The sequence below is a fragment of the Poeciliopsis prolifica genome, unplaced genomic scaffold (assembly GCF_027474105.1).
Source record: "Poeciliopsis prolifica strain line A6 unplaced genomic scaffold, Auburn_PproV2 SCAFFOLD026, whole genome shotgun sequence".
Taxonomy (NCBI): domain Eukaryota; kingdom Metazoa; phylum Chordata; class Actinopteri; order Cyprinodontiformes; family Poeciliidae; genus Poeciliopsis; species Poeciliopsis prolifica.
The window spans coordinates 1,529,424-1,548,781 of record NW_026562401.1 but is presented as its reverse complement, the minus strand read 5'-3'; the positions used below and the strand labels follow the sequence as shown (position 1 = coordinate 1,548,781).

General features: G+C 40.6%; 1 protein-coding gene across 4 annotated transcripts in view; it reads left to right on the top strand.

The window, feature by feature from the left end:
* The window catches only part of kif13a (kinesin family member 13A), a 43,991-nt gene that overhangs the window by 8,478 nt on the left and 16,155 nt on the right, over nucleotides 1-19,358 (top strand). For all 4 annotated transcript variants that reach the window (XM_055047817.1, XM_055047816.1, XM_055047818.1 and 1 more), the window contains exons 3-16: nucleotides 5,684-5,696; nucleotides 8,017-8,077; nucleotides 8,796-8,888; nucleotides 9,076-9,256; nucleotides 12,123-12,210; nucleotides 12,707-12,841; nucleotides 12,926-13,038; nucleotides 13,134-13,245; nucleotides 16,156-16,368; nucleotides 16,458-16,568; nucleotides 16,650-16,784; nucleotides 18,039-18,169; nucleotides 18,449-18,535; nucleotides 19,154-19,329. In XM_055047817.1, coding sequence (XP_054903792.1) covers nucleotides 5,684-5,696; nucleotides 8,017-8,077; nucleotides 8,796-8,888; nucleotides 9,076-9,256; nucleotides 12,123-12,210; nucleotides 12,707-12,841; nucleotides 12,926-13,038; nucleotides 13,134-13,245; nucleotides 16,156-16,368; nucleotides 16,458-16,568; nucleotides 16,650-16,784; nucleotides 18,039-18,169; nucleotides 18,449-18,535; nucleotides 19,154-19,329 — 1,649 coding nt within the window. The remainder of the gene's footprint in view (nucleotides 1-5,683; nucleotides 5,697-8,016; nucleotides 8,078-8,795; nucleotides 8,889-9,075; nucleotides 9,257-12,122; nucleotides 12,211-12,706; nucleotides 12,842-12,925; nucleotides 13,039-13,133; nucleotides 13,246-16,155; nucleotides 16,369-16,457; nucleotides 16,569-16,649; nucleotides 16,785-18,038; nucleotides 18,170-18,448; nucleotides 18,536-19,153; nucleotides 19,330-19,358) is intronic.

Sequence of the window (19,358 nt, the reverse complement as noted above, 5' to 3'; positions counted from 1 at the left end):
CTCCTCCATGTTTACTGCCGTTGCTTAGAGACAGCAGACAGAAAATACAAGAGGCTCCTGGGGGTTTGTTGATGACCCAAAAAGTGATATCTCTCAAGCCACTTCAAATATTTGCATAAGAAGCTAATTTTAGCTTTTAGAACAGTCTAAGCTTTCCTTTGCTTCAAAAATCCTGAATTAGTCATGACATAGCCTAATATGTTAGTTTGAATGCTGCACTTTTGATTTTACTGCCATACTGTATTTATAATTTGTTACTTGTTACATCTGTTCTACATTTCAGGGGAAAGTAATGGAACTTTTATGCCTGTAAATATTCTCTAATCTGATGCTTACTATGCAGATCTTAAATTTCTGGCATGCAAAATGTTAGTTAAGATGAGTTTGATGCTTTTCTGCGTTTAGATTTGAATTTCTCTAGCTTCTCTACAAAACTTAGGAGCTGTCATCGGTTTAATTAATGCTTTCGGACATCATCATATTTAGCAAATCCTCATTTATTAGAAATGCACTGAAAAATCATTTGTTGACCAGAATTTGCCCATTTTCATCTTGACTGGCGTGAACAGTCAGCTAGATGTCAACTAATCCAATGAAGTAATCGGACCATTCTGGAGTGCTAATGGGTTGTGATAACAATGACACTTAGTGATGGAAGCTGTTATGGATGGAAGAAACAAGTTCTGTTTTTTTAATGTTTTGTTTTTTTAAAATCAAGAACCGTATACATGACGAATGAATTTTCTATATTTTGTTTTGTTAAAGATATTTAACATTGACACTAGGTGTGTTATGTAAGAAAGCTTAAGAGTTCGTTTTAGCAGAGGAAGCCTCCCAAGTGAGAGGTGTGTAAGGAAGAGGTTCCAGAAATTGTTTGTGTGGCGGGATCGAGCTCCCTCTGCCTGTTTTTGTCATCAGTCCGCCAACTTCCTTCAGTGTTGTGTTGAAAGCATTTCCAAACATTCTTCACAGACGTGTCTGACTGCGAACACTTGTCCTGTTCACTGTATGATCACATTCCTGATAAATAAAATAGCTTTGCTTTAGTTTGTAACTTTACCGACCAGACTAAATGGTGAATGGACAGATTCTGTCCCCCTCTACTGTAACACTGCCTGCTGTGTGTGCAACAGGATGACCTCTATTGGAAACTCAAGTGTCCTGTCCTTTAAACTCTGAAAGCTTATTTTAAATGTTAGCTCATAGCTGCCCAGTGCACAGCCCTATAGCTGTGATGTTAAACTCCTGAGAGGTTTCCGCTGCACTGCTGTTTGAAAAGTCATTGTCTCAAAGCTTGTTGGCTGCTTATGCTGGGAATAATCCATAGTCGGGGGTCAAGGGAGGTTAAAAGGGAGGAAGGGTGGGGGTAGCTGCAAGAATAGACCAAGAGGAGGGGCACAAATATGTGACGGGGAGTGGCGGTAAAATATCTCATACTGTAGATGTGTGCATTTGCACAGGAGAAGAAAATGCTGCGTTTTTTACTCGGAGGATGAGATCTTCTCTTTAGGCAGAAGTAGAAATCTTCCTAAAATAAAGAACATTAGATAAACATAACTTTTTCTTTATTTATTTAAGTACATTTTGAAACTGATAATAAATGCTGTTTTTAATTGACTGCATGCAGGGTGTTTATAGATAGTGGTTTAAATCAAATGATATGTAAAAAATGCTAACTGTTTGCTTTGTCTTAATACATCTGAGCTCAGCCTTGCATTGTAATTTTCTGTTTTGCGTGGATCGATGGCTCATTACTCGGATGATACAGTAGATTAATCTGGTTTGCTGCCTGCTGGGCTTGAAGAGTGCAGTTTTCGGTGGCTTAACAACCCAGTGGCCTTAATCCAACTCTGTAGCCACTAGGGCAGTGTGTGGGGGCTTCCTCTGCTGCAGCTCTGCTCTTCATACCAATGCTCAAATGAAATAATAATGAAAGAAAAAAATATGACAGAAAATGTTCTGTGCGATCGGAGTGTATGTAGTCATCCACAAAGATTTTAAAATCTTTTATATATCTAAAATCTTTTAAAATCTTACTCAGTGAAAACCCAAAACCGGATAAAATAGAAAAAAAAGTCATTTTTTCAGGGTGTATTTTACAATTAAAATTTTTTTTATTTAATCACCAAATCTTAATTAATTGTATTGTATGGTAGTATCAATAAAATGATAATGTTGACCTTATTAATTAAAAACGAAAATTATACTCATATAAATCTAAAAAATCCTTAGTCTAATGATTTAGCCAGGATTAACTCATTAATCCTGGGTAAACTATTTAATAATAATAATATATTAATTATTATTAAAAATAACAAATCTATTAATTCCATAAAAATAATACATACATGAACTATGCTCATAAATCTATAAAAGAGTATCCATATTGCTTTTAACAACCAGAGAACTTTGAAACATCCTCCTGTGTTCATGGATGTCTTTCAAGTTAGACGAAAAAAAAAATAAAATAAAATTAGGAAAGACAATTTTTCACCCAGTTAGTTTCTATGAACTGTCTCAGCATCAGGTAAGTTATCTGGAGTGCTCTCTGCAGACCACACAGACCCAGTGGGAGTACCGGCCTCAGCCATCCTCTGGTAAAGCTGAAGCAGCAGCTGAGTGCGTCTGCCTCCAGGGAGGTTACGGATCTGATGCTGTCTGGCACTTCTGGGCCAAACATGTACACTAATACAGCCAAAACTAATAAGCTCTCAGCATCGAATGTGACATGCATGCTGGGATAATAATGGAGACCAGTGGAGTACAGTAGACTCACTGACTGGTAATCAGATGAATGTAAAAAACTGTAAAAATACAGTTACAATATGTGGTGAAACACTTTTGTTTTTATAGTAACATGAAGTCAGAATCTTCACCTGAATGTGCTATTTTAGATACAAGTTTAATTACCTGAAAATCCCAATTTTAGGGAAGAATCTCTGACAGGAGACAGACTGTGCTAAAGCTTGCACGGATTCTGAGGAGCACTCGGCTTTTGGAGGGGATTAGGGAGCTTATTTCCACAGCAGAGTGGGAGAACTGGAACCCAATGTGCTTTACCTTACTGAGAAAGGGGGAGGTTTTTGTGTTTTGATAAGGAGAGGCAGTGTAGTTGAACACTTGAGTTTTAGAAGGATGAATGAGAATGTCTCAGGAAGTTATATTCTAACATCTTTCATGAATCCTGTTGCTCCCATTGTCATGCGGAGCATTCCAGGCATACCAGAGCTGGAGACATTAACTGTACATTCAACAGATTAAACAATGAGCAGGAGGCGACGGACTGCAGCCGCAACACTGTGGCGGCTCGTTTTCTACTGCAGATGCTGAGCGGTTTATTCATAAAGTTGCACACATGGGTGTTTTAGTCCCGTTTTTCATTTTACATGTGGTTTCTACAAATTTCCCTCTCTCCTAGTATTTCTTTGTTGGGCAGCATTTTATTCTTATGAATTACTGAGCTGGTTTATTTTTACCTGATAGACTTATGCTTTGACACCTCGTCCATTGTCTGACCGTGGGAAATGAGAGTGTAGTTTCAAGGCCTTGAGCTTATCTGTATTACAGGTTGATGTTCTTCCTGGACATCCTCTCATGACTACAGTATGAACTGACATATTGGACCTAGTCACTGTCTTTGTCATCAGCAGTCAGTACAGGAAAAACAGATTTAAGCAATAAATTGTGTTGTCCACAACGTTAAAACTAAGCAAAAAAATAAATAAAATAAAATTCATTTTGCTTTTGAGTTCAAGCCAAATGAAGGCAAAACTAGAGTCAAAATGATGACATGATGAGTTTTTAACAATGAAAACATCCAAAACGAGTTTAAAAACTGAGCCAGGAGTGGAAATGGCAACCAGTTGAGCTAATCAGTGGTGATGAGGAAGAGCTGTGGCAGAGAGAAAGCAGGAAATAAGGGAAGAAACTAATTAACACAAAGAGAGTTGATGTAAAAGACAGAGAAGTAAAACCTAACACAGAACTAAGAGACTAAATCCAAATACACACAGAATTGGAAGATAAAACTAAGAAACCCAAACACCCCAGGATTGTGACAGGGATTTGCTACTCCTGCTCAAATCCTACCTCAGTCTGAAGGAGTGGTTGCACATGGCATGCTGGACCTGCCACTGCACAACTCAAACACAATATCTAAAAACTTTCCTTGTGTTATTGTCACAGGAAAGTCTTTCAATGTTTCTGAAATGAATAAAAAAATAACATTTCAGATCAGAGATAAAGAAACTTTGATTCTGCCCCATAAATGATACAGACTTCTTACACATGGATGGAGACTATAAGATGGTGCTTAAATTAATTATTGTGTTAAAGAGAGACAAAACGCAAAAGTCTTGGATTAGATTTGGATTATGAACCCTTATGCCCCCACATCCCTGCTTCCATTACTCCCCGGCCCTCTCACAATCACAATGTCCTTCACTATAAAGAGCTCAAGCACCGCTACAGGCTCACATGCATCCAATAAAGGAGATAATCATTTTTTGCTTTGAGGAGAACACTTTGCTTGGCAACAACAGGTTTGAATAGAGAACAGTTCTTTTTGGATGGGTGTGGGTATCCTCTGATGCAGCTCTCGAGTCGGTGACTCAGCTCGGATTTTGTGTGAGACTCTCTGAAAGGGTGTGTGAGGGCGAGTTGGAGTCTTCCTGATGCACCCTGCCCCGCATTAGCTACCATGTGAACCTGATGCCCACCCTTGTCTCTGTGCCAAAGGAGTTCTGCAGGAAGGATGTGCTGACTGCAGAAGGATTGAACCGGCTGAATCGCTAGGGGTGGAGGTGTATTTTAATACACTGCTGTGCACAATACAGCACAGCATGGTTGCATTTATCCGTGTACAGCAAGAGGCTGTAACCTGAGTCAAGGAGCTGTTTTGCTTCAGTTCAGGTAACAATTTTCTTGTGGTAGACAGATGTAAAGTCATGCATGATTGTTAAAAAAAAGGCAGACATATTTTTAAAAACTTTTTCACTGCTAAAATCTGAAAAGTGTATCTTGTGTGTGTATTCAGCACCTTTTATTTGAGTGGCTCAAAGGCAGCATCATTCTCTTCAGCAAGATTCAAGATTGGCAGGATTGAAGCTTTGCAGTCTGGAAGAAACACAACTTGACACTACACTTCAGATTTTCTAAAATGAAAGTGAAATGATCCAATGAGGTATATTTAAGTTAATGGTGCAAACAGCAAAATGTGAAAAAGTTCCTTCTGTTCAGAGGACAACCTTACGAAACATAGGGACGTATAGTTGGCTCTTTTGTCCTCAATGGCGGTTGCTGGTGGTGGAGAGAGCAGCTTCCCCGAACTGGCCTCTGTGTTAAGTCCACAGGAATAAGAGCTATTTATTCAACAGAGTCAGTGGGACATTGAATCTTAAATCTCTTCCCTTCCTCACGCTCCACTGGCCCAATTATGAACCCAATCACAGCAGCACCTTCCAGCCATACACTTACTTCGTGGAAGTTAGAAAAACAAGAGAATAAAGATCTCACATGAAGAGAAGGTGTCTTTTACAAAAAATTAAGCTTTTTCTCATGACGAGATTTATTTTAAGTGAATTTGTCCTGCGTGAATTCTAACCTCTTTTTCCTGTCTGTCTCGTTTCTCTGCTCTATCCCCACTCATCCCGGTGTATGATGGATTGACCTTCTGCTTCAACAGGAAACAGTCCAAGGTATGTATGTTTTATCCATTTATTCGACAGACATTCGTTACTCACAGATCAAAACATCCAGAAGTAACAGACCCGAAAGGCCGGACAATTTCTCCTGGTCGATTCTTCATTGTGACGTTGTTTCTACAGACGTGATTGAGGTTTTTTTGTTTTTCGTTTTTTATTTTGTTGGTCGATCGGTGGGTCAGCAGGAGCCAGATAGATGTCCGTGTGAATGTGTCAGCACTCTGAGGTCTCCCAAAGACCCACAAAGGCTCCACAATGAGAGAGAGATGAGTGCGGACATTGGGGCTGTGTGTGCGCTCATTGAATGCCGCATTGTTGCTGCGCAGCCCCAAGTCCCCCCCTGACAACATGCTGGTGACTGGCTCAGAGATGTTTCACACACCAGGGACGGGCTTTGTGCTCGGTACACTCACTCAGGCACCCCCCCGCCCCGTCGCCTCGACCCCTCCCTGACTGGACTGTGGGCGTGCATGGTCTCTGGGGCATGCGAACCTGAGCTGCCCCGTAATAACCCTCCACTAAGACGAGCACGTGGCCGTCTGCTTAGTTATGACACTCAAATCATTCTTCCTGCATTCCTCAGTGCACTTGCAGAAAACTAATTTTGTTTTTTTTTGTTGTTGTTGTTCATTGACAAAAAAAAAGCCATTTTTCCTTCTCTGCATCATTATGATGTTTACTGCTGATTAATAGTAATTGTCCAGTCAAGAGAAATCTGTTGTGCAATCACACCCTCTGGCTGGACAGAGACAAAACAGAGGGCACTGGAGCCCCAGTTTCCAAACCAACTCTAATTGAGAATGATGGCACTTTTGTTCCTTTGAATGGCCCCCACTTACTTGTCTGAAGTCACAAGAGGAAGTCTTGCTTTCGGTGCATTCAGTGATCTCAGAGATTCCCAAGCTGACTGTGCAGCCACGATTTTCCCTGGCCTTTAGCCCTTTTGGTGATTAGGAGGGAGTTTAAATTATTTTGTGGTATTTGTTTTGGGAGGGAAAGTGTTTTGGCAATGCTCCTGCAGCAGACTAAAGTTCAGGGAGGAGGCCCTGTGCAATCTGAGGATGAGTATGCATTTTTTTTTCTTTTGAGTCTTGGAAAATAAGAAAATAAAGCAAATATTTCCTGATATGCAAATAGAGACAAAAATCTAGTGAGAAAATTTGCCGATGTAACACATAAGAAAAATTAAAACATTTCATTCAAAAACGTTTCATTTAAAATAGTGCAGTTTAAAAATATTACAAACAGTTTCTACAAAAACAAAAAAGAAATCAGGAGTAACACATTTTACGTCTAATCTGCACAAATTGTGGATCTTTTGCAGATTAAGTCAGAGATGCGCCGGAGATTAGAGGAAGATTTTTTTTTTTCTTTTGATGGACTTTGATTGGTTATTGACTGATCAAGTCGTTCCATGACTCTTAACTTTTTCCAGTTCATTAAATGCATCGGTATTGACCGACACCATTTTCGGTCTACAAACACATCAAACCCCCTGGAAACATGTTCTTTATTCCACTTGATTTTGAGTTTAGTACAAATTACATTGATGTTAGCAACATATGTTGACACCGCCGCTATCAAAACCCCTTTGACAAAACATTTCTCTCTGCAATGTGGCACACCTGAAAATAAATCTGAAATCAATATTGGCGATGAAAAGCCTTATTAGTGCAAGAAAAGCATTACATGTCAGTGTCCACTCTGGGCTGCTAAGACTTAAATCCTGCTGAACTTCAACTGGCACACAGATGAATCTCACCAAGGCTGTTCATAATGAAATTGGAGATGCACAAATGATTATATGCTGCATGCAAACTAGTGGGGGCTGCTCTGTCTGAGATAGCCTTCTCTCTGTGTCCTATTAGCCCAGTGTTCCTGCAGGTGCCTGGAGGATAGTGGGCCTTTCTGTTATTAAAGTCTGTGCCGAGAGACCTGGGCCTGAAAGCCAAGAGCCAGCCTCCAGCACCGGGAACAGCTATGGCCCAGTTTCCTTGGAGATGAGGGTCACCGGGTGCTGGGATTCCTTCCTCGGAAGCGCACACACTGATTTATGAATTCATTCCACTGCTACAGACAGAACACTCTGCTGCCTAACGCAGACAGTCACGGTCCAACCCTGATGAATGTCACCTCAAACAAAGCCTCTCGAGTTTCATCTTACTCTCTCAGACAAGCCCTGTCCTGCTGTTTGACTGTACAAAGTTGTACAATAATCCCCGCTTCTGTGCGCTTGGGGTTTTCTTTGCGCCCGGCGTGCTCTGACAGGTGTGACAATCCATATTTACACTGTCTGTCTCCATCTCCTTCACAGGTGTTTGCTTTTGACCACTGTTTCTGGTCCATGGATGAATCCAACGTTCCCAAATATGCTGGTGAGTCACTGATCATCCAAAGAGCTCAGATGATGAAGCAGGCCTATGTGAAGAGCTTTGTGTTGCAACTGTATAGGCAGGGAAATTCCAGCCTTGATGGGATGCAAAGCCTTAGTAGGATTTGCACAAATGGGATCATTTGGATTTTGGACACATACATTAGATAATTAGTTGGCGCTTGTTTTCCTCCAAGTAAAAAAACATAAAAGCATGTAAGACATTTACCTACATCCCCATCTCGGAGTGTCATGCCCTCTAATGTTGTAAATGTTCTCAGAAACTTTTCAGCTGTCTAACCGGTGCTATGTTCAAACAAAGTCTTAAAACCTTTATATAATAATCCTTCTGAACACTTGCTTTGCCATATTTCTCTCATTGTGAGATAGAAATATCAAGCTTGCGTCTACTTTGTGCTGAACCGACCGGGCAGTCTGCTGGGTGAAAGGCTGTCTCAAGGGCTCGAGCCAAGGCTTTATTTAGCTCATTAAACAGCTGTCCCATTCAATGGAGCCACGGCAGCGAGCAACAAGAAAGATTTCTCTGCACAGCTTTACATTTTCCACACGACCAGACAGGAATCTGTCAGACCCTTATTCAGTGCTCTGTGGACCTTGTCAATACACATCTCTGAAATGGTTTTGCAGACCAGTGAGACAACCTGATAATGGTGAAGACTGTTTATCCTGATCTCCACGGTGACTGAATCTTTCTCTGAAAGGTCAAGAGGTGGTGTTCAAGTGCCTTGGAGAGGGAATACTTGAAAATGCATTCCAGGGGTACAATGCCTGCATATTTGCCTATGGACAAACAGGTGATAAGAAAGAAAAAATCTTTTGAAATGCTGTTTTGCATGCTGGATTGCTGGATTATGCTTTCTGTTTACACTTAATACATTGATCTAACATGCCTTAGTTGCGGGCAGGCTTATCTCTTCAATGCTTCGTATAGGCTTCAAATATATATATATTTTTTTTTACAAATATCTGCTATGAATCCAGGTTCAGGGAAGTCCTTTTCCATGATGGGAAACGGAGAGCAGCCCGGTTTAATCCCTCGACTGTGTTGCTCTCTCTTTGAGAGGGTCCACAAAGAGGAGAACGAAGCCCACACTTTTAAGGTGGAGGTGTCCTACATGGAGATCTACAACGAGAAGGTCCGAGACCTGCTGGATCCCAAAGGGTGAGTGTGGCCCTGGGCAGTTTAATGAGCTTTACATTTTGGTCTGCTTTCGATCTGGCGGAAAAGCAGCTGGCTACCAGAAACCTGGTGTTGATTTACTCCAGTTCATAACAAGGCACTGGTGTCACTGTTGTGTCTGCTAGTCTGAATGGAGGGATGCTGACAGAATAATGTGTGAAGGACGCTGACCCAGTCATTTCCTGCTGAACAGCAGCGAGCATCGTCCTCTGACACTGCTGCATTCTTTGCCTCTGTGGCCTGATGTGGGTTGGCAGACTGCAGGGAAGAGTGAGCTTTGAAAGAGCACGCTTTAGGGTCATTTGTTTGTGGATGTTGGATCATAATGGATGTCAGATCGACCCTGTGGGCTAACAGCCAAGTAGGAGCAGCACTTCACTGTTAGTTTGTTACAGATGTCTGAAGATGTGGCGAGATTCAAGTTTTAAAACACTTTCTTCCTGCTCAAACTGTGACTCTTGATCCTGTCCTGACAAGTACTCGTTACCTCCTGAGGATTGGACATGAAGTATTGGGAGTGAGAGGTATACACTAGCACTAATATCTCATGTGAGCTGGTAGTTGCTGTTACTTGGGTTACTGCCCAACAGCCTGGGCTATTGGGCAGTAACAAATCAGTAAAGACGACACAAGAATCACTGTTTCGTATCAATATCTGAACATTAAAGAAGAAAGGTTTCCCATGCAGTGGAGCATCTGTTTCACTTGGGTTGAATGCAGATATGATACAGATTTATAAATAATTAACAAGAACAGAACAGGATCAATACTCATATTACCATATGCTTACGCACAAGATATTATTGAAAGTCATAACCGGGAAAAATGTAGAAACTGTTCAAAATTTCCATGGTACCTGTTCTATGGTTCGAAGTCCTGTCAAAGAGACGTCAGTGATGGAGTGATCAGAGTTTCTGGAATGCTGTGCTGCTCACTTCTAGTCAGCTGGCTGAAACAACGCTGAAAACATTTTCCCTTGCTTAAGAAACACAAGTTTGAATGGAAATTTGATTTGAGAAAACATGTTTGCATGAAAGCTGTACTCTATTTAGCAAGTTTTTAAAATAGTAAATTTTCTCTGTTGATTAAATAATAAATGGCACCATTGGGCTGTAGTGGCTCATGCAAATGTAAATGGTGGGTATTTGGTTCAAACACAAATTCAGTGTATCTTAGTTGTTGTGTCCTTTGGCAAAATACTTCACATGAATATCCTGTTGGTGGTGGTCAGTGGCGCCAATTGAATGGCTGCACTGCTTCTTTCAGTCCGCCTCAGGGCAGCTGTGGCTAGAATGTAGCTTATGACCATCATCGTGTGAATCTGTGAATGACTGATTGTTATGCAAAGCAGTCTTGAAGTCCTTGGATTTAATGAAGAGCTATACAAATTCAGGCCGTTTACCAAATAAAATTACACTTTATATTTTCATTTGAACTACCGATCTTCATACTGAGGTTGTAACAACATCAAAGTTTCAAAGTCTATGCTGATTTAAAGAGAATACTCTTTTCTAATGATACAGTGGATGTTTTTATTTTTTTAAGGGTTATGGCTCTTTCTAGGAAAGCTCAGAAATATCTCATCAATAACAATATGACAATATTTTATTTTCTTAATTAGTATAAAGCCAATAAAACTCATTAAGAACTATCTAAATAAGTCTTTATTTTAACACCAGTATAACACTTAGTAGAAGTAATATCACCAGAGGAAGAATTTATCTTGGATTCATTAGTGCATGTAATTGTAGAACCAGTTCCATAATCTGTGTAAATGTGGACCAGATCCAGCAATAGTGCAGTTATGCCTGTTTGCTTTTCCAGACAGTTTTATGTAACTTTGTCTTTATGTGTCAAGGAAAAGCTCTAAGGGTTTTCTATATTCACTCATTGTACACATCTAGCAGACAGCAAGAAGCAACACAAGGGAAAGCAGATAAAACACCATTTTATGCATTTTATATTTTAGGTCATTTAAAGCACAGAGACACATGACAGAAAAGCTGAAGCAAATTTTGAAATTATTTTTTCTTTTAACTATAAATTTTACTTTAAATATTAATATGCAACATAGATTATGTGATTTTACCAAGTCTAATAATATTTAGATTGCTACTTTATTATGAATATGGAGAAATTAAACAGAATGCAAAAACCTTTAGACAAAAACATGATTTCATGATGTAAGCTCATGAAGACAAAAAAAAAGCCATACTATAGAATATTGTCACTGAAAAAGATTCTGAATCTTCAAAAGAACACAAAAACATTTGATTCGAGTCAGTCTGTCAAACGCCATATTGTTACCACAAACACTTATTACTACAGCCACAATCTTCACAAACAGCCCCCTACCACTGAGCCTCAAAATTACACCCTTTGCTTCTTGTGGTGTTGGGTTTTGTTGATTTGTCTGAAATTTGCTGCAAACTCCTGCGTCTGTGTTTTACAAAGTGAAGTCCACTTCAAAGACCTCGCTGGCTGTGACCAATTTTTCTGTAATTTCCCAGAACTGACAAACTCTCACACAATGGGTATTTTGCAGGAAATCATGCAGTACACAATGTTTCTGTTGCTTCTTTGTTTCTAATTATTGACATACTGAAGCTATAAGCTATAGTTGACTCAAAGTGTCGTGTGATCACATAATACAAAATGAACTTTGACATGACGTCTCGTTCAATGTGCCTTTACATCGTTAGGATGAGTTTATATTGTTCGGTCTTCAATGAAAGGAGAGTCAATACATTTGTCATAATGGTGGCTTCAGCGAGACGCTCCCATTGTTTTTGAAGTAACTAAATTCCTCTGTCCTCTTGACTCCTTCCAACCTTCTCTGTTTTCTCAGGAGCCGCCAGTCCCTCAAAGTTAGGGAACACAAAGTTCTGGGTCCATATGTGGACGGCCTCTCGCAACTTGCTGTTACCAACTTTGAGGTTTGTCTTTCGCTTTTCTGCAGTCGTGACACAGCCAGAGTTGAATCCAGTTGGTTATGTTCTTATGATTCATAAAGTACATCAGAAATACCTTAGTTTAATCAAACTACTGATTTATCACGGAGTAACCATTTAGTTTAAAATCCTCCCATGTAGAAGCCGTAATGAGACATATCCCTGCTGTGGCTACAGTAATGAGGTTGCATGCAGTTTATATGCCAGGCCTTGGCAGGACCTTCCTCAGTGACGTTAAGACGTCTCCACCCTGTTCCTCTGGGCTCTGTGTTGCCTGCTCTGGGTTCAGTGGATTTCCTACTGCCTGTTGTGACCCAAACTTGAAGAAATGGCACAACGCCTCGTGTGAAAACCTCTAGCATTTACATCAGTCATAACAATCCGTTTAGAAGTCTTAAGTTTATGCTCTGAATTTATTGAACACGCTGACAAAAAACATTCTTTCTCTGTCATTATTTCATTGTGATTTCCCCCCTTTCAGGATATTGAAGTGTTAATGTCTGAAGGAAACAAGTCACGCACAGTCGCAGCAACCAACATGAACGAGGAGAGCAGTCGATCACACGCCGTCTTCAGCATAATCGTCACGCAAACGCTCTATGATCTACAGTCCGGAGTTTGTATTGTTTTTGCTCCTCTCACACCTTTATTGCTGTGTTTTTTTATTTTGATTTGGGATCTTTAAATCTGTCTCAAACAGAATTCAGGGGAAAAAGTGAGCAAAATGAGTCTGGTTGACCTGGCAGGAAGTGAGCGCGTATCCAAAACAGGAGCTGCCGGGGAGCGACTCAAAGAAGGCAGCAATATAAACAAGTATGTTGATTATGTGTTGATTATTATTATGAGATATCAGGAAAATTTAATTACTGGATGACTGAACTGTTTGATGTATATTTGTGTTGTTTTAGGTCTCTTACTACATTGGGGTGTGTGATTTCTGCTTTGGCCGATCAGTCTGCGGGGAAAGGGAAGGCCAAGTTTGTGCCTTACAGAGACTCTGTCCTCACCTGGCTGCTCAAGGTTTGAACCCTCTGCTGTTACACATTTTAAAAACTGATTGGTATAATTATCTGAAAGTTTATTAAAGCATTATCTAGTGGCAAAAACATTATCTAGTAAAAAAAATCACCCATGTAAAATAAATACAAATTAATCTTTGATTTAAGTCTAATTTGTCTTTATTAAAATAAGACTGAAGATAGATAAATACATTTACCCATAATTACGTCAAGTGAAAAATTGCCAGAATGTTATAAAACACAAATATACAGTTTAATCTTTATTCACACATATAATAATAAAACAAAATAAAAATTATTTAGGATATTTATGGATGTTTATTGTTATTAATACCTTAATCATTTAAATGTGCAAATAAATTATTTTGAAACCAAATGCGACATTGATTCAGAAAAACTTGCTACATGTTAAAATCATATTTTTTAATACACAATTTCTGTAATTATTTTATAGGTTATTTGTAAGTTTATTATGAAATCACCTGATCTCATTGTTTTGACTCTTTAGCCTGACTTGAAATTACCCAAATCTATATCTAAAAATCATATATATATATATATATATATATATATATATATATATATATATATATATATATATATATATAAAAATTCCCTTCTCACCCACCGCGGGTGGTTCTTATCCTCTGAGCTCGGGTCCTCTACCAGAGGCCTGGGAGCTTGAGGGTCCTGCGCAGTATCTTGGCTGTGCCAAGGACTGCACATTTCTGGACTGAGATGTCTGATGTTGTTCCTGGGATCTGTTGTAGCCACTGCTCCAGTTTGGGGGTTACTGCCCCGAGGGCCCCGATGACCACAGGCACCACTGTGGTCTTCACCTTCCAGGCCCTCTCCAGTTCTTCCCTGAGGCCCTGGTATTTCTCCAGTTTCTCGTGCTCCTTTTTCCTGATGTTGCAATCACTTGGTATTGCTACATCTACCACAACGGCTTTCCTCTGATGTTTATCCACTACGACAATGTCTGGTTGGTTCGCCATTACCATTTTGTCTGTCTGGATCTGGAAGTCCCACAGGATCTTAGCTCTGGCGTTCTCCACCACCTTTGGGGGTGTTTCCCACCTTGATCTCGGGGTTTCCAGTCCATATTCTGCACAGATGTTTCTGTACACTATGCCTGCCACTTGGTTATGTCGCTCCATGTACGCTTTCCCTGCCAGTATCTTGCACCCTGCTGTGATGTGCTGGACTGTCTCAGGGGCCTCCTTGCACAACCTACACCTTGGGTCGTGTCTGGTGTGGTAGATCTCGGCCTCTATTGCTCTGGTGTTTAGGGCCTGTTCCTGGGCGGCCAGGATGAGGGCCTCTGTGCTGTCCTTGAGTCCAGCTTTTTCCAGCCATTGGTAGGATTTACTGATATCAGCCACTTGGGTTATTTGCTGGTGGTACATCCCATGTAGGGGCTTGTCCTCCCATGATGGTATCTCTGGCACCTCAACCTCCGTTCCCTGTTGTCTGAGACATTCACTGAGCACATTGTCTGTTGAGGCTTTGTCCCTGATGTATTTATGGATCTTAGTTGTTTCGTCCTGGACAGTGGTTCTCACACTCACTAGTCCTCTGCCTCCGTCCTTGCGGCTCGTGTACAGTCTCAGGGTGCTGGATTTGGGATGGAACCCTCCATGCATGGTTAGTAGCTTTCTAGTCTTAATATCTGTGGCTTTCATCTCCTCCTTTGGCCAGCTGATTTCCAGCAGGGTATCTGATTACTGGCAGGGCATAGCTGTTTATCGCACGGATTTTGTTCTTGCCATTGAGCTGGCTTCTCAGGACTTGCCTTATTCGTTGGAGGTATTTAGCTGTGGCTCCTTTCCTTGTGGCCTCATCGAGGTTGCCATTTGCTTGTGGTATACCTAGGTACTTGTAACTGTCCTCTATGTCTGCTATTGTTCCTTGTGGGAGTGAGACTCCTTCTGTGTGGATCACCTTCCCCCTCTTTGTGATCAGCCGACCACATTTCTCTAGTCCGAATGACATTCCAATGTCAGTGCTGTAGATCCTGGTGGTGTGGATCAGTGAGTCGATGTCTCGCTCACTCTTGGCATACAGCTTGATGTCATCCATGTAGAGGAGGTGACTGATGTTGAGTTGTTTTTGAGTCGGTATCCGTAGCCAGTCTTGTTGATAATTTGGCTGAGGGGGTTCAGGCCTATGCAGAACAGTAGCGGGGACAGAGCATCTCCTTGGTATATGCCACATTTGATGGACACTTGTGCAAGTGGTTTGCAGTTGGCTTCAAGGGTGGTTTTCCACAGCCTCATCGAGTTTGCAATGAAGGCTCTCAGAATCCTGTTGATGTTATACATCTCTAGGCATTCAATGATCCAAGTATGCGGCATTGAGTCATAGGCTTTCTTGTAATCGATCCAAGCCATGCACAGGTTGGTGTGTCGGGTTTTGCAGTCTCGGGCAACTGTGCGGTCTACGAGGAGTTGGTGTTTGGCTCCTCTGGTATTTACACCGATACCCTTCTGTGCCTATATATATATATATATATATATATATATATATATATATATATATATATATATATATATATATATATATATATATATATATACAATTTAATTGTGGTACTCTCAAGTTCATATTTTTTGTGAATTACTGACATGAAAAGATCAATTACAACTTTTATTTTTTACTTTCATAATTATTACGTCATTTTTGAGACAGATCAAAAAATTATTTCAGTATTTATTTCTGACAGAAATTTACCACTTTTGGGTTTCCAAATTGTGAATGTAATTACAAAGTACAAAGGGCTTTTGAAAGAATTTTGATACTTGTTGATCTCCATATATTTTAAGTAATTATTGACACCATTGAATTGTTTTTAAGAGAGGTTTGGCACTTGTGTGTCACCATATTTAACAGTATTTTACCTTGACCACAGGATAACCTTGGTGGGAACAGTAAGACAGCCATGATTGCAACAGTGAGTCCAGCTGCTGATAACTACGAGGAGACGTTGTCCACGTTGCGTTATGCCGACAGGGCCAAAAGGATTGTCAACCATGCTGTGGTGAATGAAGATCCCAACGCTCGCATCATCAGGGAGCTCAGGGAGGAGGTGGAGAAGCTTCGAGTTCAGTTGTCTCAGGCAGAGGTGAGATGTGGCCCATCACAGATTGCGACTCCGTTCACCAATGACCAGTGATCATAATCCGATTCTTATCCCTCACACTCTTCCTTCAGTCCATGAAGGCACCTGAGCTGAAGGAGAAACTGCAGGAATCTGAGAAACTCATTCAGGAGATGACAGTCACCTGGGAAGAGAAGCTCAGGAAGACAGAGGAGATTGCTACTGTATGGATATGAGTCACAGAAACTTTAGCAGCTGGACTGCCTTTCTTTGCACTGCTGCACTGTTATTATCTGTGTTTACAGGAGCGACAGAGGCAACTGGAGAGTATGGGTATTTCTTTGGAGACCTCGGGAATCAAAGTGGGAGAAGACAAGTGTTTCCTGGTCAATCTGAATGCTGATCCTGCCTTAAACGAGCTGCTGGTTTATTATCTGAAGGTAAAAGTGTTTCCAAAAAGATATGCAGTTCCTCTGTTTGCCATCATGACACTGTGATCTCCAGGGTTTGATAAGGTTAAAGTAGCATTTGCTGAGTTATTGTGAGCAAAAGTCAGATTTCCAATTTTTGTTCAGCTTTAATGTAATCTGATTTATCTTTCAATACAATAATTAAAAAGCTCTAAAATAGTTCTCCACAGTCTTGTTGTTGTAACTGTACATTATATTATGAGCAAGATTGCCATCTTGCTCTCTGTGCCTGATATGGAATATATATTTCTCACTTTACGAAAATGTTTAAATTAAGAGACATTTCAAACTGCCTTTACCGTGGGATATTTAGTGTGGTTAGCAATAATAACTTTCTTTTGTAATCGACAAGTTTGCAATGATAAGCAACCAAACCAAAAGAGTTTTGCACTTGTTTCTAGCCTGACAGAATAGATAGCATGCTTCCTTTAAAAACAAGCTGGCTTTCTCTCTAGACGTCCTTTCCAGAAATTTCTTAAACATTTTTGCTTGTTTGGTTTCTTTTGAAATTCCTCTGTGATACTTAAAATTGCTAACTTATCCTTCACAGCTTCAAATTGTGAAGAGTGTTGTTGTTCCCCCCGGCTTGCTAGAAATCAGGTCTGGTGCGTTCACTGATTGATAAAAAGGTCAGATTTTATGAGTTTCCCAACGTGCCAGTCATCTAAAATCGGACCTGTTCTGGTCAACAGCCGATTTTTCGAGTTGTCTTTATCCGAGAGTGAGCTGGAAAACATAGTGACAACCCACTCGTGTTATCAATTATTACATCAACTTCCTAACATTGTTACAGGAGGCAGAACTCTCTTGAAAAATACAACTGAGTCTTTTATTCAGATGGTAGAGAATTTGTCCAGTAAGAGCAGGCCTGGAACCATTAAACAGCTAGATGGACCTGTAATAGCAGAAGTATGTGAGAAAACAGTCTGCATGGCGTACAGAACAACAGCCCTTTGTCTGGCCTCTGTGAGGAATGACTAAGGCAATGTGAAATGGGCTTGAACATCCTCTGCTTGCTGGAATGTTTGTGCCCCCTCTGCACAGGCCCTTTTTCTTTTTACCCCACTTAAACCTGCTCCGAGTTCTATTTTAACTTTCCCAAACGTAAGGGATTGATTGTTGCAGTAAGATTTTTATAAATGTTCTCATCCGATGGGTTAATACATCAGTTTAAATCAGATTTGCTGTCCTGCTTTGATCAATATGTTCTCCATCTGTGTGAAGGAGCACACCCGCGTGGGTGCAGACACCTCTCAGGACATCCAGCTCTTTGGCATCGGGATCCAGCCGGAGCACTGCGCTCTGGACGTCTGTCCCGATGGTGATGTCACCTTGGTGCCCATCGGCAACGCCAGGTGAGCTACTGTAAAGACTAACTGGGTGTTTCCTATCTCTCTACCTATCTCTCTACCTATCTCTCTGCCTATCTCTCTGCCTATCTGTCTGCGCTATGGATGACTGGACTGCAGAGTTTCTCATGACCTCATCGCTGTGGAAGCATACGAACTGCTCCTACACTTTGAGCTTTGTCTTCCTCCCTTTCGCAAAATGATTGTGTCTTCTGAGCAATTCAGTTTTTCCCCATTTGTAGATGAAGATTAGAAGCTCCGCTAACATGTTTGTGTTTTATACAGGACTTGTGTGAATGGTACAGTGGTTGACTCCTTGGTGCATCTATGGCATGGTGATCGTATCTTATGGGGAAACAACCACTTCTTCAGGTATGATTCCTTCACCGTAATCCAGATGTTAACAATTGTGAAAGTAAAAGGCAAGCCAAGGCAAGTTTATTTGTGTAGCACCAGTTGTACAGACGATAATTCATAGTACTTTTCAGAAAAAATAAAGGAATGTGGAAGAGTAAAATTACAGTAAGACGCAAAATACATAAGAACAAATAATATTAAAGTTTAAACACCACATAAAAGAAATAGAAATACATTTTAATTTCTTTTCGCTGTTTCTTTTGAGAACTCTGGCACCTGCATGTTTGATGTGGATTTTGCAGCTCCATTATAATAACTGACTGAAAATAAAGCCATGAACAAGCTCATACTGCTGTTATCCACATTATCCAACCTTCTCCTCCAGTCTGTTAATGTTTTTGGATGTTTTTCATTAAATGCTACATTGAAGGCCAACGAAACAGACACACATTTTTGGTGCATCACTTAAAACCTTAACCGGAAATGTCTTAGTCCTTTGGAAAGATCAAAAACTGGACTTTAAACATGAAAATGGGGTTGTTGATACATTTCTTAATAAACTATCTTTGGCAAAAGTAAAAGGTTGGTTGTGAGTCATGTGAAGGATTGATTAGGTCTTGCGTTGCCTTTCAGAATCAATTTGCCGAAACGAAAGCGACGGGACCGTTTGAAGGAGCTGGAGAGAGCTTCACCCAGAGAGAGCTTTGTGGAGGCAGATGTGGAAACAGCCAGCGAGGCTTCCTCCGAGCAGGACTACAGCTATGAGTTTGCCCAGATGGAAGTCATAATGAAGACTCTTGGAAACAATGGTATGATTAGGACGACACAGCAGTTCTTA